Raw genomic sequence first — 21765 nt, forward strand, 5'->3', positions numbered from 1 at the left:
GAGAGAGAGAGAGAGAGAGAGAGAGAGAGAGAGAGAGAGAGAGAGAGAGAGAGGAGAGATACATCTGCATGTCACAGTGCATGCATAGAAGTCAGAGGTCAACTTTCAGAAGTCAGTTCTCTCCTTCTCCACATAAGTCCCAGAGTTTGGACTGAACTCAGGTTGTCAGGGTCAGTGGTAAATGTCTTTACTCACTGAGCCATCTCACCAACCCCCATTTAACAGTTTTGATTACTATCAAAATCTCATGAGTATCAATGTCTTACTCTCATAGGGCTCCTTATTTGCAAATATTGCCCAAAGTACGATGCCAAAGCTGTACACGTCCGACTTCTCCGTGGGCTTTGCATTGATGTCATTCAGGTGTTCGGGTGCCATGTAGTAGAGGGTGCCTCCGTTGTTCTTCTTAGTGGTGGTGCTCGCTTCCCTCTGCTTGTTAAATTCCTCCTTAGTCAGTTTGCTCCATGTCTTAAAGGAAGCCACACCAAGATCAGCTATCTGGAAAAGAAGAGGGGCCAATGGAACTTATTACAAAGGCTACAAGTAAATCAAGCTGCATTTTCATGAAATCAAGTCTGATTCTTATCCAGTACATGTGTGGCACAATCAATTTTCCAGTGGCTACACAGACCTATCTAGAATAGCTACCTTGCAATAGACTCTCAGAATGTTCATGTAAAATGCTGGTGTATCAATTATTTTTTTAAAGTTTCTTTTAAGCATTTATTTATTTCAGGGGCAGGGGGTGCACATATGCCAAGATATATGTGTGACTCAGAGGACAACTTACAGAAGTCCTTTCTCTCCACTCACCAGGTGGGTCCTGGGATTGAACTCAGGTCTTCAGGCTCAGCAGCAAGTACCTTTACTAGCTGAGCTATCTTGCTGGAGCCTTGGCATCTCAATTCTTAAGCAATAAGACTGGGGCAAGACAACAAAACTGTGTGCTAATTTCTCATTTACTTTGCATATTTTTTTGTTTTTTTGTTTTCTAGGGAAGATAGAGACTAGTTACCACACCTTTCATTTGCCCAATAGCATCCAGAGGACCATGGCTGTTTTTCTTAGCATCCCAAATCCACCCTGATGGTGAGAACACTGCTGCTACTTGTTTTGAGTTGGCAGTTTGAACCTAGGAGAAGACAGGATGGAGAGAAGGAAATCGAAACACATAAAGGCAGAGAAAGCTAACCAAGTAAGACACAGCAAGGAAGAACGTGGCAAGGGGAAAAGGCAGAGCAGGATAGTTACGGGAAAATACAAGGAGATGGTCTTCTGTTTCTAAGAAGCATTTCGGGAGGAGCTAGATAGAGTATGTGCTTACCTGAAATTCACAGATTTTAAGCCAGATCACAAAGGCTAAGTTCTTAATTGGAAGAATGAACAGAATTGAAAGAATAAAAGACATTGGGATTAATAGCCATCACGACATGAATGATCTCTGATCCAGATCTTATAGTCAGGTTGGATTCTAACTACCAAGAATAATTATATGTGCTGTTGCTTCCCTCAGTTAAATGTAGCCCCTAAATAGGCTACATTTTCCTTATTACCTTTGCTATGACAAAAAGAATTTTCAAAAGGAAACTGATTTTTTAAATGAAAATAGACATAAACAGGATGTCAAAGCAGAAGTCTTTGTCCTGGAGTGCTAGGACTGAACCTAGAACCTCAGCTGTGCGAGACTAGTATTCTCCGATGAACCATGCCTCTAGCTCCACGAAGTGGAGGATTCTGAGGCCAAAATGGTTGATTTACACTGCTTTTAAGCCATTTAGGAATTCTAAGAATATTCTCCACACACTTTCACACTCCCTTTATATGGTAGAGAAGTCTCAGTCACAAGATTTCTTGAGAAAAATGATGAGCAGACAGCCCATTCCAGAGTGAGGACAGCAACCCTTGAATGCTTCCATTTCCAAGTCTAATCAGAAGGAAACAAAACCCTGGAACCAGGGATGAGTTTTTTTCATCACTGTATCCTTACAATCTTCTCTTGACCCAGTAAAGCCTGCATCTTTCATACCATGTCAGCCTTGCAAGCAGCACCATGCTACTAGGTCCTCACTTACCATGATCACCTACAGGAATGGATTTCCAGTGAAAAATTAAACTAGAATTACTCAGCCTTCTCAAAGTGTACAGACTGTAGATTACCTTAATGTGAAAGTCACGGTCAACAAGGATATTTTCAGGTTTCAGGTCCTTGTGTATCACGCCTTTGTCATGTAAGTAGCACATGCCTTCTATGGTCTCCACGATTATCCTTCCTTTCACAGAAAGTGGGACACCTATCTGAAATAACACATTAAGTCTATGAAGTGGAGAGGCAATCTAATAGGCAAGAACAACTACTCCATCCATGAGGGTGCGATGAGGGCCCAAGGGTAGTTGTGTTAGCAGGTTCCTCCCACCATGTGGTCCACAGCACTGCTGTCCCTGGGAAACAAGCTCCTTTCAAGAAAGATTCTATGCCAGAATCAACAGGATAGCCAAACACTAATGCTGTATTTTGTTTAGTGCAAACAATAAAAATAAATTCTGTGTCAATCTATATGCATATAAAAATACCGGAAGAAGAAGAGGAGGAGGAGGGGGAGAAGAAGGAGGGAGAGAAGGAGTAGGAGGGGGAGGAGGAGGAAGAAGCAGCAGCAGCAGCCATGAATTTGAGAGAAAGCAATTGAGGGGGTGGGGGTGAGTGCATGGGAGGTGTTGGAGGGAGGAAAGGGAGGAGATAATGATGAAATATATTAAAAAATAAGTCATTTATAATAGAATAACCTGGGACTACTTGGTATTCCATCCATTCTATAAAATTATTTAGTACATTATGTAAAAAACAAAAAGCTCATGTTTTAAAAAACCATGAAACCAAACTCCTTGCAAACAATGACATTTATTATTATTGTTACTATTACTTCTAGTTCTCCTACTACTCCAAAGATTGCCTCCATAAATCTAAGATGATGTTTAGAATATTTGAATGAACAGCAAATCCACAAACTTTCCCATGGCATACTGTGGTGATATGACATAGGTATTTACATAAGAATAGCAACACCAGGGAAATGGGAATGTGAAATGACACAAAGAGAAATAGAGTTCATGGAAGGATGCTTACAGTGCCACCCACTACATAAGCATCTCTATCACATGCATGATACCATGTAGGGTCCATTAGTATTTATGTGGTGACCTGGCAGCAGACATTTTAGATCTTTGTAGAATCTCAGGTCACTCTTAAGATTATATTCTAATTATATCAACCTCAATGTCATTATTTAAGAAATGCATGTTTCTGTTTTAGGAGTATCATTTCAGTTTTCTTAATACTAAAATCAGCTTACAGACAGAATGATTCTTAAAAACCTCTATGTGTCTGTTACTTGCTTACAGTTAGAAGGTCAAGGGGATAGAGCTCGGATTCCCAAGTCATACCAGACCACAGCCTGCACATCATATCTGTTTCTGTTGTAACAGAACCACAGCATCAGCAGCTTGACTTCCACAATAATAAAAGAGAGCAGAGGGCTGGACCTGGAGGCACACACCTATAGTCCCAGATACCAAGGAGGCTGAGGCACAAGCGTCTAACAGTTAGAGAGCAGCATTGCCATTGTCCTTGTTCGCAAAAATTAACTGATTAATTAAAAATAGCAACAGAGACTATTCCTGTCTTCATCAGTATACTTTCTGGAAGCTTCATTAGCAGGCATGATTGTCCCCTACCCAACCTCTTCCTGCTTCTCTTGACTTTTCTTGTCCCTATCTTGTGAAGCTTATCATTGGCTGACCCCACACAAGGCTTTCATCACAGATGACTTATCTCTGGATCAAAATAGCTGCTTCTGTCACATGGCTGACCTTACCTGGTTTGGGGAGAAGAGAACCATCTGGTAAAACTTCAGTGCCATGTGTATCATCTTTTATCCTTCCCACTACGTTCATGTTTCTGAGAGGTCTGCTGATTTGACAGTTGTAAGGTGTGGAGAGATGGAGGGAGGGGAAATATTTGCTACAAAGGCAGCCAAATGCTTCTGCCCCTTACACGCAATCTGTGCTCTGGCGAAAGTTGGTGACTGGCAGTTCTACAAACTGGCATCCCCTAATTCCTTCTCACATGTCATTCTCTGTGCCTGGAACATTCACTCCTTAGTTATCTGCTTCAGCTTGTGCTTCTGAGGGGTACCTTTCCCACCTAGCTCAGTTGGGGTGGGCACCTCGCCTGTGTTCCACAGCAGGCGACTGTGTGTCTATCAGACACCATCCATCACATCATATGCTCCAGTGCTTCTCCTGCCTCTTGTACTTGCCTGTGCTGTATCAGCTATGGGCTCCTGAAGAACTAGCAAGACTCAGATCCTAATCCGTACAGAAACTTTAAAAGATTGTCTTGTTTTCATAAATTCATCTTTCCCCTGATTTGAAATGTTATATTGCTGTGGTTTATATTCTAGATTTAGCCTACAGCAACTTTTTAAATGGTCTCATCGTACAATTGCTAATATCCCAATTTCTCTTAGAGTCAACAACAGTGCACACACTTTTGTTCATTATTACCTGTCATTTACAACATAGACATTTTCATCAACTCAAATTTGTTATAATTTACACATATATCTATGAGATCATGTGTTACTGAAGGAAGGTCTATCTGTCAACTCTGGGTTGGTGACAGAGGCCAGGCGGCACAGCAAAGAGGGAACCTTGAAGTGGTAATACAGAAATATAAATGGGCCTGAGTGGGAAAGACAATCCCCAAGGCTAGAAGAGACATAGAAATCCAAACGAAGCCAACTGTGGTGGCAAACATCTTTAATCCCAGCATTCAGAAGGCAGAGGTAGGTGGATTTCTGTGAGTTCAAGGCCAACCTGGTCTATATACGAGTTGTAGAAAAGATAGACCTATGTAACACAAAGAGACCCTGTCTCAAATCAATAATAACAAAAACCTCAACAAACAAACAAATGAACAAACAAAAGTAAGGAAAGAAAGCCAGAAAGCAAGCAAGTAAGCAATCAAATAAGCAAGCAAGGAAGTCCAAACCGTAAAACAAAATTCCCAACCAGAAAGCTACAGATAAAACCCCAAGAGCAGCTAGTATCTGACCCATTAGCACAGACTGCCTTACGGTGCCACCTACCTCGGTCTTTAGCACGTGCATCAGGTTGCCCTGTTCCATGTACTCCATCACCAGGGAGTAATTCCCTTCTTCTATGATGATGCCCAGTAGCTTCACAACTCGAATGTGTCTCAGTCTGTGCATCATCTTCCCTTCTTCCAAGAGAGCCTCATTGTACCTGTGGGCAGGAAAGGAGCAAGGCTGAGCAGGGCAGGGCAAGCAGTTCTATCGAGGTGCCTAAGGAGCTCCAGTGTCCCCGCAGTGTGTGCATGTTGCAGACATTTGTCACAATCAGCTCTGCTCTGGTCTCCTCCAGGCAGACAGGTCCTAGAGGGCAGAGGCTTCTCCTCATCTAAACGCCTCCCTCCTGTCTTGCCTTAGGAACTGGAAGCCGGGCACTCATGACATGCAAATCAATCAATAAAAAGTGCAGCATTGATCTGGCCTGATGGAGACTGAGCTGGAAAACACAGTAAAAAAGGCATCGCTCTCAAACTAGCCCGAGGAAGAGAGAAGCCCTCCACCTTTTACAGCCTTTTACAGGTTGCTGGGTTTTTCCGAGACAGAATTGGCCTTTTTTTGTACTTCAGGTTTAGGTGTTTGCACCCATGGCTCTTTTCTTTTCACTGCCTCCCTTATTACCCAGCTTTCTATCTCCAGTGATGTCTTTCCAATACATTTCTCAAGCATCAATATCTTTTTAATTAACTCCAAAGTCCTCATCCAAAATAGTACTAAGAGTTATGGTCACCCTTCATCTAGCCAGTGTGTCAAGTCTCCCCGAAGGTCAGCCTCATTTAAAACTCCATGTGTTTAGCCACACAGATGGAGATAACTATTTGTGCAGCTAGCAAAGGGCCAACCCATTTCTGCCCCTGACTCACTCAGCACGGTTGGGCCCTGTGTATACTTTTTTCAGAATGACAAATCCATGGCTTCTGTGGTAACACAAGGACACCTTCCCGAAGCCTCCGCTGTCTAGGTCTTTCCTCTCCAGCAGGTCACTGGATGCCATCTTAATATTGTCCAAGGACATGTCTGGTTGCATTTTGAATGCTCAGGATCTCCAACACACCACTTTTGGGTCTTGCTTAGTGTTGTGTCCTATAAAACGATCAGAGAGGATATCTCAGGGCAAAAAGACCATGATTTAAAAAAAACCAACCAACCAACCAACCAACCAACCAACCAACCAAAAAACCACTACATGTTGCCATGGATAGTGGCACATTCCTGGAATCCCATTACCTAGGAGGCTGAGTCAGGGGAATTGAAGGTCTGAGGCTAGCTTGTACTACACAGTGAGTTCTAGACCAGCTAGAACAATGTAGAGTCCTGACTCAGAATTCCCCACCTCACAAAGTACCACATATGTGGAGTGCCTTTGTTTTTCTTGAGAAGTATAATCTGTGGCATGAGCTGTTCATCTAAGAGTTACAGAAGACTGTGATTTTTATTCCAGTGGATGCTTCATTTCTGGAATCATGGAACACTAGAAAAAAATTGAAAACATTTTGTCAGGAAGCTACACGTGTTAGCTAACATGAATTTAGCATCCACTGAAATTCACAGTTTGGAACAGTGGAAAGGAAAAAATTCTAGGGACAAAAAGTTGAGCACTGGACTATGGGTAATGACTCGTATGGTGACAACTTTACTAGTATGGCCCTAGGTTAGGAGTGGAGGTGGTCTGCAATACAAGAGGGTTGGAGTGAGGCCTTCCTCATCACCTGGACCTTCTCAGCATACTGCTTCTTAGTGGAAAGATGGACTGGAAAAAATAAGAAGCAGTCACTACCAATGAATATATGTGTCTAGGACTAGGAATAAGGTTAAATAAGATTCTCTGTTAATTCATAACCTGAGCCATCTTCAAATAAATTTGGGCTTTGTCTTTAGAGGGTCCTGGACATTCTCTTTAGGGCAGGATTCCCCAAACTAAAATGTTTATGTAGAAAGAGGTCATAGTGTGATGACATTCTTAGATTATAATGGTAAAGCCAACAAAACAACTTCAAGGCACATTAGACATGAGTTCCCTTACCCAAAGTATAAATAACAAAATAAAACATTCCTTATGAGTTAGACTCTGTTTATATAACAGACAGCAGTAACAAGCATGGGGTAAGAATATCAGGTAAATAGTCTATTGAATAATGTTAGGAAATACATATATCTCAAGTAATTTTGAGCAAAGTTAGGGACTGGAAGAACATAAAAAGAATAATGCTGAACAGCAAGACGGGAAAAGGATGATGACTCATGGGATCTGCCTATCTCTGCTGAGTGGCATTCAGTGTTCCTCAGGAGGAGGACTGGAAGGAGAGTGTGCTAGTGGGTAGGTATGTAACAGCCACAGTGCCAGGATGAATGCCACAGCTTCACTGAGTTCAACATCTTCTTGGTCACCTACACATACCAGGTTACTCACTATAAACAGTGCCCACTCAACACAAGCCAAGTTTATTCCCACTCTGAAGGCTGTGAAAAGAAGACAGAAAACTCCAAAGGAAGGAAGGTAGAATACAAGAAAACAGTAGTTTATGGGTTGCAGTGCATTTTAATGAGTACCTAATAGGTGAAGTAATGATCAAACAGAAAATCCAGGAGACCTACAAAGTACACAAAGAACATATCTGAGGTGATATCTTTAAAAGCCATGAAACTATGATAATCATCTCCCATGAAGTAAAGGCTCTTCCCGAGGGCTCTGTCATCCCCTAGGAAACTCTCTGTTCACAGTGGAAGACATGGCCCCAGTGTGCTTCACTCTGGCAGAAAATCTAAGACATTTAATAGTATCAAGAAGTACAGAGGCATCACTATTTATCAGGCCTTGGTTCTGGGAATCCTCTTAGCACTGTGTTAAAGGTTTTGGATAGTTTAGGTGAGAAGTTTTCTGTTATTAGGAACTCACAGGTCTACAAGTTGCAGACACTTTATCTTAGAGTTATTCAAGGAACAAATAATAACTCACAAGCATAGGGTGCCTATGCCATGTCTCAGGCATTGTCTATCAAGAAGACTAGCAGTGGGGTAGGAGCAAAGAGAGGAGGTGGCCCAGATGGAGGGGTGAAGGCTGAGGAGTGAAGAAGGCAGGGAGGTGTGCTAGCAGGAACCATTAAGGCAGTGCAGAGTGAGAATCTTCCTTCTGAGAATATGAACTCTTCATTCATTTGCCTTGTGACTTTACGGAACTTACTCAAGCCTCCATTTCCTCATCTCTGAAAGGAAATAACAGCCCATCTTGGGACTGGCAAAGAATTTTATGAGAAAATAACACGTGAAAATACATTTGCCTGCTTTACGGCTATGGCTACAGTTAGCCCTGTTGTTTATATTTATAAACACCAGGATTCTGAGAACCCACTGTGTCACTGGGTCTGTGTACGCGGGTGCATTTCCAAGTATAAAAAAAAAAAACACTTCTAAGATGATGTATAATGAGAAGGGGTATAACTACAATGGTCATCTGCCATCGAAGTAAAAGCTGTCCCTGAAGGCTCTGCCATCCCCAAGGAACCGAAGTAGAAAGCAGCCCCAGAGCGCTTATATGTTGAATTAGCACTTATACACTGAATTGAGACTAACTAGCAAGTTCCTACTGATCTATGAGACTGTGTGGAGATAGAAGGTGTTAACATTAACATGTGTCCCAGGCCTGATTCCTCCTTTCCTGTAGATTTTCTGGGGCATGAGGACCTGCCAGTCTCCGTCATCGTACAATATACCCCTCTCTCTCCACCCACATTCTTTCAAATCCTAGTCGGAAAGACTAGAGGTTTCTGGTCTGCCAGGTGTCCAAGTACTCTCATTTCCTGGGGGAATCCATCTTGAGTCTTCCTGTTATGAGATGTTTACAGAGCCTGCATGTCTCCCCTCAAATGGTTCTTTAAAGCTTACTTAGTGAGTTCCAGACCAGTCAGGGCTACACACTGAGATTTTGTCTCAGAAAAAAAAAAAAAAACCAAGTGTGTGTGTGTGTGTGTGTGTGTGTGCACTCGCGCACGCTCATCTTTTAATGGCTGGACTCCTTTTAAAACCCAATTAATTTTCACTTAAAATTTCAACAACAATCATGTATAATAAGTGCAGAAGGACAAAGAACGTCAATTGCTAGCTGTGCCCTGCTTCCTCCCTAACAGAATTCTGATTTTACTCAGGTAAGTGACATATCAGAGGCTCACTGTCTCCAAGGTTCTTTAATTAAAACAGCCTGTGTTTTGTTCACAAAGAGGGCAGCCAACAAGGAATCAAACCACCAATAAAAGACAAAGGTGGAATAAAATTTAACAAAGTATGATCAAATACATTAGCACATTGTGATCTGTGAATTAATTTATTAACCACTATTTCCAATTTATAAATTAAGAAACTAAAAGTTGAGGTTAAATGATTCACCTAAATTGAATGAATTCAAACCTAACCCCTTCTCTCAGGCTTCCATTCTCAGTCTCTAATACATACTATTTGTCTAGAAATACAACTAATAATTTATCTTTTGAAAACCCCGGATGCAAAGATGAAATTGTTGCCAGGCATAGTGACACAAGCCTTCAATCCAAACACCAGGAAGGCAGAGGCAGGTGGACCTATGGGGATTCAAGGCCAGCCTGGTCTTCTACATAGCTAGCTTCAGGATAGTATGGGCTACACAAAAAGACCCTGTCTCAAAAACAATAAACAAACAAACAAACAAACAAACAAACAAATAAAATCATACAGACTTACCCAGATTAAATGAATATTTTACATTTTAAAAACATGGGAATGTATAGACTAAATTTTTAAAAACTTAGGAAAATTATGTTTAAAAAATAAGTATTATATCTATGTTTATATAGTAAGACACATCTGCCAGAATAATATCCAATCTCCAAATCCTACTGAAGATAATAAAGGAGTCACAAATTAATTAGTAACATTACCGTGCCCAGTTTGTAAGCTTGTTACCTCGGGCATATTTCTTAACACAGTCCTGAAAGCTTAACATTATGCATAAGGCTCAAATTAGCAAAGAAAGAGAAAAATGAAAATTAAAGTTAAGAATTGTTACTACTGTTTTGTCAGTAATACAAACAAAACATCCCAAGTTTCATTTTAAATAAGACTAGTATATTTCTGTATACAATACAGCGGCAATAGTTCACCTTTCTAACAGGCCTTAGTAGCATCTTGATAGTGGCTACAAAATTACTAAGTCATTACACCCCAAAGTTCACTCTGCCACCGAGTCTTCATGTGTTAAGAATACCTTTCTAAAGGTCTTTTGTGGCATTCCTTGATTAAAAATAAAGCTTCAATTCTTTGCACAAACTAAAAGAGCAAGGAAATCAAATGATCTGCAAGAGAAAGAATGAGTCACCCTGGACGGCACCAGCTAGCCTCAGGAGGCTCTGTCCAACGCTCAGGTGAGGAGGATGTGGCTTATCTTTTTCATAACTTAGAGAGAGTCTGCAGCAATGCACAAAAGCGAATGCTACGGAGGACCAGAGAAGCCTTGGATGTTTGACACTGGTCTCTCCTTGAGGTCGTGGATCACTCCTTATTTGTCAGCTCACCTCAAAGATAACGATGAAAGCTACTGCTCTGCAACCTTTTGCTGCCCCAAGTACAATAGTAATAGACTCTTTTAAACAGTTGTTAGGTCCATGGTGGATAGGTTACACTTAGGTATCCTTGTTAGGGCATTAACGCGTCAATAAGCCGTGATCTCTACCAAAATAATAGTAAGAGAGAAACACCTGTTCTACAGTCACTCTGTAACCGTGGCCACGGCGCACCTTCTGTCGCGACTTGAGCTAGAACTAACTCAAGAAGGGTCCAACCTCCCTCTAGATGACAGCAAGTCCCGCGCTTTTTGATTTCCGGGTACGCTAGAAATCCCGCCCACCACCCGGCTTCCGGAAACGAGCCCCGCCCTCCGGTCCACGCGCAGAAATCGTGCGGCCCCCGCCCCTTCCGGGAAACCAGTTGTCAGGAAACTAGCGGCGGCCCCGGCCCCCTGCGCTGACTTACCTCAGAGTCGTTTCTTCGGCCAAGTACCCCGGCCCAGGTGAGGAAGGACAGGCGGTGGACATCAGGAGCCGCGCCTCGCCGTGGCTGTCCGGCCTAGACGGCCCTGGGCCCTGACGAGCACCGGACGGAGCTCGGTGCTGAAGAGTCGCCCAGCCACTCCCAGGTTCCCCACAGCCTCTCGCCTCCTGCCGCGTCCACTTCGCTCCCCAGCGGGTCTGCGCCGCCGCTGGACTCACGGGAGGTGAGCGGCACCGACACCCGCACTAAGTCACCACAGGGGTGGTGCTAGCCTCCGACCGCCCCTGTCTCCGCCTCTGCTCACGCCCCGGGGCGGTGTGCACGGCCGAGCTGGGCATTGAGCTCTACTGAGCATGCCAGGTTTGCGTCACGCCGATCCCGGAGGCTTGCCAGCAGAAGGAATGGCAGTTTTGCCTTCCTTTCCAGCTTGTTCTGAGAGAGCCCTTAAAAAAAAAAAAAAAAAGATGCGGAGGCGGTCGTAGCTGCTCTATGTCAGGGCGGAGATCGCTTGGCCCGCTAGAAAGCAGTGTGTTGTGCCACAGTGGCCTTTGCAAGCTTTGTGGGTTCAGAGGTGACGCGGTGAGAGAACCACTGGCAAATTAGCGTTCATCTGCCACAGCAGGTTGTCAAGGAGGAAATGTGGTTAGTTTGAAACACTCTAAAATGGTAGTTGAAATCCCAGGCAAAAAATAAGTGCTGCTACAGGTGTCATTATGAAGGGAATTGGATGATAATACAAGTGATCACTTATTGTCAAAAGATAGATATGTCAAGAGAGGGAGAGGATCACAAAAGACAAGATAAATGAGTGTCACTAAACCGTACACGTGACCACCACTTTAAGCAAACTCAGCCATTTTTCTAGATACCTCACCGTGTAAGTAAGCATTAAAGACATGCTCAATGTCATAGGACATTAGGGAAACTCAGTTTTGATGTACCGTACACATAAAATGCCCCCAAAGCCCAAACATTCACAGATGCTAATGAAAACGTAACAATAACTGAAAATCACGTATATTCCTGCAAAGAATGCAAAACCTTTATGATGCAAAAACTGTATGATTTAGTAGTGTCACATACAGGTGTGAACCCAAATGAACATAAATCTAGTGTATAAACACATGTACTTAAGTTTGGTTTTTGTTTTGTTTGTTTTGAGTTCTTTTGGGGGTAGATTGGGGGATTGTGTATGTGTGTGTGTAAAACTCCACATATATGGAGACCAGAAGCCTACCTCCAGTAGCTCCATTTTACAATGTGTCTTTTTATTTTCCATAACAAGGTCTTACTTTTACCTTTAGTTTGTGGAGTGGACTAAGCTGTCTGGCCAGTAAACCACAAGAGGCTGCCTGTCTTTGGCACCAGGAGTGTCACTATGGCCAGTTTTGTTCTGTTTTATTTTTTCGCATTGTTGCTAGGGATTGAACTCAGATCCATATGTTACCATGGAAAGCACTTTGCTGAAGGAACCATGAGTTGTCTTCCCAGGTCCTTGTACATTGTTTATCTTGAAGTTTTTGTGTTTGTTTTATTTTTGAATGTATATATACATATATATACATATACATATGCAGATTCTACTAGAGGCAACAGAAAGGCATCAGGTCCCCTGAAGTTAGAGTTACTGGTGAACTGTCTGGTGTGAGTCTGGGAACCAAATTTGGCTCCTCTGTAAGAGCACTATATGCTTTTAACAGTTGACTCATATTTCCAGCTCTTGTATCTGAATAATTTAAAGATTTATTTTATATGTATGAGTGTTTTGATTGCATGTTTGTGTACCATTTACATGCCTGTTGCCCATGGAGGTCAGAAGAGGGCATCAAATCTCGTGGAATTGGAGGTATGGATAGTTGTGAGTGCTGAGACCCAGGTCCTCTGCAAGAACAACCACTGAGCCATCTCTCCCATTACTGTATTTGAACTTTTGCAGTAGCTTTTCATAATTGCCAAAACTTGAAAGTAAAGTTACTTTTCACTAGCTCTAGTAAGTCTACCACAGTGGACTACTACTTGGAACTAAAATGAATTATACAATAAAAAAAAAGAATTTGGTGTGTTTTTGTGTATTTCTAAGTAAGAAAAAAATCAGTCTTAAAAAACTATGTTCAATGTATGATTTCAAAGATGACATCCTCAGTGAGGGAAGATTATGAACGTTCTACAAAGGCCAGTGGTTGCTACCAGTTTGCAGGGAAGGAGGATGTATAAGTAAAGCATAGGGGTCTTTTTTTTTTTTAAACAACCTGAAACTATTTGATTTGACTATAGTCCCATGGATACCTGTCATGGCATGTCCAATCTGGGTACCCTAGAGAGGCAGAACCAACAAGATACAAAGGAAGATAGGAAGATGGGAGTAGATTCTTTCTTAGGGGAACTGGACTGTGAAATTATAGAGACTGAAAAGTTTTGTATGGGTCTATAAACTGAAGACCTGTGTGGCTGGTAATGGGTCATTCTTAAACTTGAGACCTCAGGATAGGGAGGTAATAATGTGCCTTTACAGTGTATGGCTAGTTTTTCTTGTTAACATCTTACTAGGCCTAATGTAAATTCCAAGTTAACTTAGAGAGAGAGAGAGAGAGAGAGAGAGAGAGAGAGAGAGAGAAAACATTTTGCCATACTTGTGTTATCTTTCTCTCATGCTTTATGCACCTTCATTTTTTAAAGTCACTGCCTAAATTACATCTTGCAAGGACAAGGACATTCTATAGTAGCACTTTTTATAACTTCTATAATGAATGTGAAATTTTTGTTTTAAAGTCTGCCATGTGAGTATGCTCTTCCATACAAATATTAGAAAAGAAGACCCAAAACTATTATTCAGAGATGAGTAATGCTTACCTAATGTCTGGGGTAGTGTTTTTTTTTTTCCCGTGCAAGTTGAGACTTGCACCTTGAATGCCAAATAATTTTGCATTGCATTATGGATATTTTGGCAATCATGATATGCAAGGTTGTGTGCTAGTCAATATCTATGAGGAATGTTGTTGGTTTTGTTTTATCCAGATACCACCATGTGGAATGTGAGGTCATTCCACAAGTTACATTATGCAGATAGGCAGTCTGATCTTGGTTCCATGTGTATATTAAGTAGCTTAAAGAGTCTTGTTTTTTAGTTCTCAGTGTCTTTGGCATGCTGATTAGGGTCAGAAATGAGACTCTGAAACGAATTCAGGTATCTATATACACCTTATAGTACTGCCTTCCTCTGTTTATTTTTCTTCCTCCTGGTGATCTATCCAGTACTTTCTGCTTCAAGGGGACTTGTATTTCCAGTCTGCTGCAGAAAGCTGGGGCTTTTGTTGCTGACTGCCACTTGCTTCCACAAGTGTACCCTGCCTGGAGCCAAGATGGGAAGAAAGAGCAAAGAGAAAAGGAGGAAGATTTGGTTCAGACTCTTACCAATTGAAAAGTTTTATGTCTTCAAGGTTTGAGTGACATACTTCTTCCAACAATGCCACATCTGCTTAAACAAGTCCACGCCTCATAATAGTACCACTCCCTATGGGGCTATGGGGGCCATTTTTATTCAAACAACAACTGGTGATTAAAAAAAATTCAAGGAACAAATGATTAATTCTTAATCCAGCTAATTCTGGGTTATTTATAGAAAAAAAGAGGCTAGACTTTCCAACTCAACTCTTTTAGAATGCTCTTCATATGAAAATTAGACAAGGATGAAAAGCAAAACTGCAGGCTAACTCAGCAACATCAATATAAAACTTTTTTTCTCATCAAAATCAACATTTTTATTGTTCTCTCTTATAATACATCCTGATCATAGCCTTCCATCTCTCCACACCCTTGCACACATACATGTCTCCCCTAGATTTACTGCTCCTCCATTTCCCTTCAGAAAAGAACAGGCCTCCAAGGAATATCAATGGAACACTATATAACAGGATGTAATAAGACTAAGCACAAATTTATATCAAGGCTGGATGAGGCAACACAGCAGGAGTTAAAGGGTCCCCAGTGCAGGCAAAAGAGCTAGGAACACCCAAAACACACACACACACACACACACACACACACACACATTATTGTTAGCAGTCCCATAAAAATCCTAAGCTAAACAACCATAATATGTTGCAGAAGACCTAATGCAGAACCATGCAGGCTCTGTGATTGCCACTTCAATAAATGTGAGCCCCTATGAAGCATGCTTAGTTGATTCTGTGGGCCACGTTTTCCTGGTGTCCTCGACCCCTCTGGCTCCTACAATCTCCCTACCACCACACACACATTTTGTGGGTTTCCCTGAGCTTTACCTAAAGTTGGGCTATGGGTCTCTACATCTACTCTCATCAGCTGCTGGGGAAGCCTCTCTAATGAGAGTTGGGGTAGGCATCAGTCTGAGTTTAGCAGAATATCATTAGAAATCATTTCATTGACTTTTTTTTTTTTTTTTTTGCCAGTCCTGTTTGCTTCTACAGTAGGTCTCTGAGCAGCTTCCTGACAGTCTAGCAGTGTTAGGTATGGGCTTCCTCTTATGGCATGGGCCTCAAGTTAGACCCGTCATTGTTGGCCACTCTCACAAGCTCTGACACTTCTTGCAGGTAGGATAGGTAGGTTGTGGGTTGAAGGTTTTCTGGGTGTGTTGGTGTCCCAGAACCACCACTAAACACCTTGCCTGGTTACTGAAGTTGGCTGGTTCAGGCTCCATATCCTCCATTACTAGGAGTTCTCACTAGGGTCAACCTCATAGGTTCCAGGAAGCTAACACTGTACTAGTGGAAATGTCCCCAGTTCCAGTCATCTCTCCCTGTACTCTCTTCCTCTGTCCCTCTTTCCTCTATTTGATCCCTTCTGTTCCATCCCCACCTGCTACAGTCCACTGCACAATTATTCTATTTTCCCTTCCCAGGGAGATCCATGTCCCCCCACCCCCCACACAAACACACTTTAGAGCCCTCCTTGTTACTTATCCTCACTTGGTCTGTAGATTGTATCATGATTGTTCTTTACTTAACAGCTAATATTCACTCTAATATTCACTTAAAAGAGAGTACAAACCATCTTTTTAGGGTCTGGGTTGAGCCTCATTCCTGTTTTTTTTTTTGTTTGTTTTTTCCATCCCTGTATTACCAAGCCTACTTGATCATGGGGGATGATCTTTTGATATATTCCTAGATTCAGTTTGCAAATATTTTGACCATTTTCACATCAGTGTTCATGAGGGAAATTGGTCTGTAATTTTCTTTATTTATTGAGTCTTTGGTTTGTGTATCAAAGCGACTGTGGCCTCATAAAATGAATTTGGCAATGTTCTTTCTGTTTCTATTTTGTGGAATAATTTGAGGAGTATTTGTGTTAACTCTTTGAAAGTCTGGTAGAATTCTCCACTAAAACTGTCTAGCCCTGTGCTTTTTTTTTTTTTTTTTTTTGGTTGAGAGACTTAATGATTGCTTCTATTTTATTATGGGTTACATATTTAAGTTGTTTGTCTGATCTAAGTAGTATCTATTGAGAAAATTATCTATTTCTTTTAGGTTTTTCTAATTTTGTGGAGTATAGGTTTTTAAAGCATGATTTAACCGATTCTTTGGATTTTCTCAGTATCTGTTCTGTCCTCTCTTTCATTTCTGATTTTGTTAATTTGGATAGTCTTTCTCTGTCTTTTAATTAGTTTGAATAACTGTCTATCTGGTTGATTTTTCTCAAAGAAGCTATTCTCTTTGTTTCTACTTTATTGATTTCAGCCCTCAGTTTGATTATTTTCTGCCATCTACTCCTCTGAGTGTCCTTGCTTTTTTTTGTTCTAGAGCTGTCAGGTGTGCTGTTAAGTTGTTAGTATGAGGTGTCTCCAATTTCTTTGTGTGGGCACTTAGTGCTATGAATGTTCCTCTTAGCACCACTTTCATTGTGTCCCATAAGTTTGTTGTGCATTCATTTTCATTGAATTCTAGGAAGTCTTTAATTTATTTCTTATTTCTGTTATGACCCAGTAGTCATTCAGTAGAGAGTTGTTCAGTTTCCATGACTTTATGGGTGTTCACTTGTTCTGTTGTTGTAGCATCCAGCTTTAATCTGTGATAGTCTGATAGGATGCAGGGGAATTTTCAGTTTTCTTGTATCTGTTGAGGCTTTGTTTGTGACTGAGTATATGGTTGATTTTGGAGAAAGTTCTGTGAGGTGCTGAGAAGAATGTATATTTTATGTTTGGGTGAAATGCTCTATAGATATCTGTTAGGTCCATTTGTCTTATAATGTCTATTTAATCTATTAATTCTCTGTCTAGATTTTTTCTGGATGAACTCTCTGGTGTTGAGAGTGGGGTATTGAAGTAGTCAACTATCAATGTATAAGGGTCAATGTGTGATTAAAGCTTTAGTAATGTTTCTTTTTTTTTACAAATGTGGGTGCCCTTGTATTGAGGCATAGCTGTTAAGAATTGAAACATCATCTTTGTGGAATTTTCCTTTGATGAATAAAGTCCCTATGTAGAGGAGCAGAGCTGTAGCTGCTACATGGACCAGTCAGAGCTAAATTAAGATCTGCAAGAAATTGAGAGAATCTTAGAAGCACAGAAAAGCAGCAGAGAAGGCAGAAGCAGAGAGAAGAACCTTGCTTAATTTTCTAGAGACAGACAGTGGACACTGTTCTCTGCCTTGTGCTTGAGTATGAGCATACATATTGACTTGCTTACATATGAAGATGACAGGGTAAGACACAGTGCTTTGGATACTGAGTATGTTCCCTAGAAGCTCATATACTGGGTGTGGCTGTGTTGAAGTGGTTGAACCTTTAAGAGGTGAAGCCTAATAGAAAAGTGATCAGTTCATTGGAGGTGCTGCCTGGAAAGGGGATTAATTTAATTATCAGGAGAACTCAGTTCTCTCAAGAATAGTTTTGGGAGGGGGAAGGGGCAGGGGCGGGAGATAAGAAGGGAGGGAGAGAAAGATTGAGCCTGAGCCTAGGTAGGGCATTGAGGCAGCCATTTAGCAAGAATTATTTGAGGCTTGGGCATGCACTTTCCCTCTTCTAGCACTAGCACAGATTCTATTATGCTAATATGCTAATATTATAATATGCTAATAGATGCTAATATGGGAAGCTGTACCCATATTGTCTTGGGTGACTTCTGTGGAAATACACATAACTTGCAAGACTGGTTTGACTACATAGACCAAGATCCTCCTTTTGGAAAACTGAACACAATTAGAATTCCTTGGGTCTTTATCATACTAGCACACCATTTGATATGCCAAGCAGAGGACAAAATGAAGGCAGGGATAGTGGCATTGCTATCAACTTCATTATGCATCCTTTATCATACCCTGTTCATCTCCAAGCTCCTCTACATCCTCTTCTAAGCAGTTATCACCATCACTGACTTCAAAGCCAGAAAAGTTTAGAAAATTGCATCTTTCCATGGAGTCAACAGTGAGACATTTAGCTCGGCTGAGAAAACTTGTAGTTCTAATCCAGCCATAGTTAGGAGGCAGAAAATGGCCATCATATTTTCCTCATGTGAGAAATAACAGCACCAGGGAACTGCCAAGACTCACCTACCACCTCTCCCCACACTGAATCTCTCCTGAACAGGTTGAAGAGGGCAATTGAAAAAGCCAAGATCTACTGTAGCACAGTCAAGTGTTCATGTCCAGTTTTATGTCAGCTGTCTAATAAAAGCTCTGGGAGAATTGAGAGAGACTATCTGGAACTTGGATTCTGTTCAAGGGTAACTGAATCAGTGTGGCTTACCATGGTATCAGGTACTTAGGGGAAACACAAGCTCTGCCATGCTTTTGCAAGGGATTTATACATCTGATTGAACAAATCAACAAAACCAAGATTTCACTGTCTTTTCGACTGCAGTGCTAACTTATTACTTGAGCTGGGTATCAACTGGCATGCCTTTTGATCATCATCCCATTAAATATTTCTCTGAGATACATACTTCTCAGCTGGTGGCTAAAACACATCCATGTAATCTTCCCTGGCACAGCTAGGTTAGCACTTAATTGGAATGTTCAGAGAATGTGTGAGAAAAATAGGAAACATGTAGAGTTTGTAGCATGCACTGTCTATTCAATCCAGTCATCTTACAGGATAATTAGCCCACAAGGGAAAGGTGATTGTCAGTTGTTTTTTACCCTCTTCCCTTTCCATTGCTAGTAGCTTTTCTATGCTGTCTTGAAGCAGTATAGGTAAATTGAGCTCTCCATTTCAGAGACTGTTCCCCGTGATACTGGATTCCTTAATTATTGACATTTTGTATCAGGTGATTCTCAGTGATCTGCGTTGTGATGGGATAGGGGCTATCTTACATCTTATATGTTGTCCAACTCTTCCTGACCTCTAGTCTCTATATACAGTAGAATCCTTTTCTATCCAAAGTTGTGATCATCAAAGATGTTTGCAGACAGTTTCAAGTTTCCCTGGGGAAATGGGCAACAAAAGAAACTCTAGTAAGAACCACTGCCTGGAGGATAGCTTGCCTGGGGAAAGAGAAGACAAAAGAAAGTGGTACTAATTTCACTGGTTGCAGCATTAAGTTGGATGTCTTGTTTGTCACTGGGCCCTTGAAGTTGGTGTTAGCATTACTTCATCAAGACCTGTGTAGGCATGGTATAGAAATGTAGCACTGTTTGGATGAGACCTGGGTTATGAATCTAGGTTCACATAGTCTCATACTAAGCAAGCATCAGAAGTGACAAGGTATGACTTACACAGTACTCTATCCTGGCCAAGTTGCATGACAGCTGCTCAGGCCTCAATAGTAAACTGCCTGATGGACAAGGTTGATCCATATTCAGGTTGTTTCAGAACATCCTGTTGCTTGGATAAGAGCATTAAGGGATGTAGGAGTGAGAGTGGGATGGAGGTGACAGTATGAGGGTGAGAGACATATTTCTGGGTTCATTTCTGAAGACAATTCACTTAGCTTTTCTGTGCCTGCATCCCCCCACCCCCTGTGCTAAGGGTAGAATCTAGAACCTTGCATGTGGCTAATCAAGCACTGTGCACATGCCAAATGGGACGTGGACAGGACTTACTATGTGGTTGTTTCATGTGATTAGGTGTATACAAAGCACCTTTGTTGTGGATAGTGTTGCTGAAAATATATCATTGGGCATATATATATATATATGTGTATATATATATATATATATATATATATATATATAGAGAGAGAGAGAGAGAGAGAGAGAGAGAGAAGATGAATGCAGCGTTCATAGAAGCCTTACTTGAACTCTTCATTGTGCATTTCCTAGGAAAAGTAGTAGATTGGGGAAAGTACTCCAGGCTTAGAAAACATCATGTTTCACTAACTGTAACAAAAGCTGACTGCACAACATAAGCACTGTTTTTAGTGCTTTATGCACATACTAATGAGTGAGAGTCTTACTTCTACTCCTAGCCTTTTGTAGCAATAAAAAATACCTTCTTGTCAAATAAATAAATGAGTGAGCCTACCCCCAAACTTCTCAGGCTTTTAGCCTTGCCATGTGATCTCTTCCTCACATGTTCTTACCATAGTAACACCATATACCTTGAAACATGGGAAGGTAAAGATATGGAGCTATCCACTATGGGACTTTCAGCCTGCCAAACTATGAACTGAAAAAACTCAGCTTTATAAAGAACTCAGCTACGTATTTTTTGTTATAATAATAAAAAAGAGATTAAGGCAGAGACTGCAAAAATTTTGACTGCACTAGCAACACATTTTTTATATTCATTTCTTTTTATATTTGTTTCTTTCTATTCAGTTTTTATGTTCCATGACTAGTGTTTTCATTGCTGGGAAAGACAGTCTAACACGTCACCCGGGCATCTGATGTATAGGTTGTATTGGTTACTTTTTCTCATTGATGTGACAAAATAGCTGACAAAAGCAAGTTAAAGAAGGAAGGTACATTGGGTTACCTCACTCAGGATGAATGTTCTAGTTACACCCATTTAAGAATTTCTCAATCTAAGAATTTCTTGATTCATTGTTTTTAATAGCTGAGTAATACTCCACTGTGTAAATGTACCATATTTTCTGTATCCATTCTTCTGTTGAAGAACATCTGGGTTCTTTCCAGATTCTGACTATTATAAATAAGGCTGCTATGAACATAGTGGAGCATATGTCCTTGGTATATGCCCAGGAGTGGAATAGCTGGGTCCTCAGGTACTGCTATGTCCAATTTTCTGAGGAACCACCAGACTGATTTCCAGAGTGGTTACACCATCTTGCAATCCCACCAACAGTGGAAGAGTGTTTGTTTTTCTCCACATCCTCGTCAGCATCTACTATCACCTGAGTTTTTGATCTTAGCCATTCTGACTGGTGTGAGGTGGAATCTCAGGGTTGTTTTGATTTGCATTTCCCTGATGACTAAGGATGCTGAACATTTCTTTAGGTGCTTCTCCGCCATTCAAGTTTCCTCAGATGAGAATTCTTGGTTTAGCTCTGTACCCCATTTTTTAATAGGGTTATTTGGTTGTCTGAAGTCTAATTTCTTGAGTTCTTTGTATATATTGGGTATTAGCCCTCTGTCAGTTGTGGGATTGGTAAAGATCTTTTCCCAATCTGTTGGTTGCCATTTTGTCCTATTGACAGCATCCTTTGTCTTACAGAAACTTTGCAATTTTATGAGGT

The 21765-nt window shown here is 41.1% G+C and overlaps 2 protein-coding genes across 5 annotated transcripts in view; one reads left to right on the forward strand and one right to left on the reverse strand.

The window, feature by feature from the left end:
* Positions 1-11374, reverse strand: part of Ripk1 (receptor interacting serine/threonine kinase 1) — a 28505-nt gene extending 17131 nt beyond the window's left edge. The window contains exons 1-6 of one of the 3 annotated variants that reach the window (XM_028763157.1): positions 11142-11374; positions 6478-6615; positions 6008-6227; positions 5145-5301; positions 2158-2295; positions 267-498 (exon numbers count right to left, since the gene is read on the reverse strand). In XM_028763157.1, the coding sequence (XP_028618990.1) occupies positions 267-498; positions 2158-2295; positions 5145-5301; positions 6008-6171 (691 nt within the window). In that variant the 5' untranslated portion in view covers positions 6172-6227; positions 6478-6615; positions 11142-11374. Of the gene's footprint in view, positions 1-266; positions 499-2157; positions 2296-5144; positions 5302-6007; positions 6228-6371; positions 6616-11141 lie in introns of all 3 variants that reach the window. The other 2 variants (XM_028763155.1, XM_028763156.1) reach the window with 2 other exon arrangements.
* LOC114617572 (serpin B6) overlaps positions 11063-21765 on the forward strand; it is a 109846-nt gene continuing 99143 nt past the window's right edge. The window contains exon 1 of one of the 2 annotated variants that reach the window (XM_028763159.1): positions 11063-11178. The gene's annotated coding sequence lies outside the window, so the exon portion shown is untranslated. Of the gene's footprint in view, positions 11179-11360; positions 11383-21765 lie in introns of those variants that run through there. The other variant, XM_028763161.1, reaches the window with a different exon arrangement.

Source organism: Grammomys surdaster, unplaced genomic scaffold (genome assembly GCF_004785775.1).
Source record: "Grammomys surdaster isolate TR1022 unplaced genomic scaffold, NIH_TR_1.0 137, whole genome shotgun sequence".
Classification (NCBI taxonomy): domain Eukaryota; kingdom Metazoa; phylum Chordata; class Mammalia; order Rodentia; family Muridae; genus Grammomys; species Grammomys surdaster.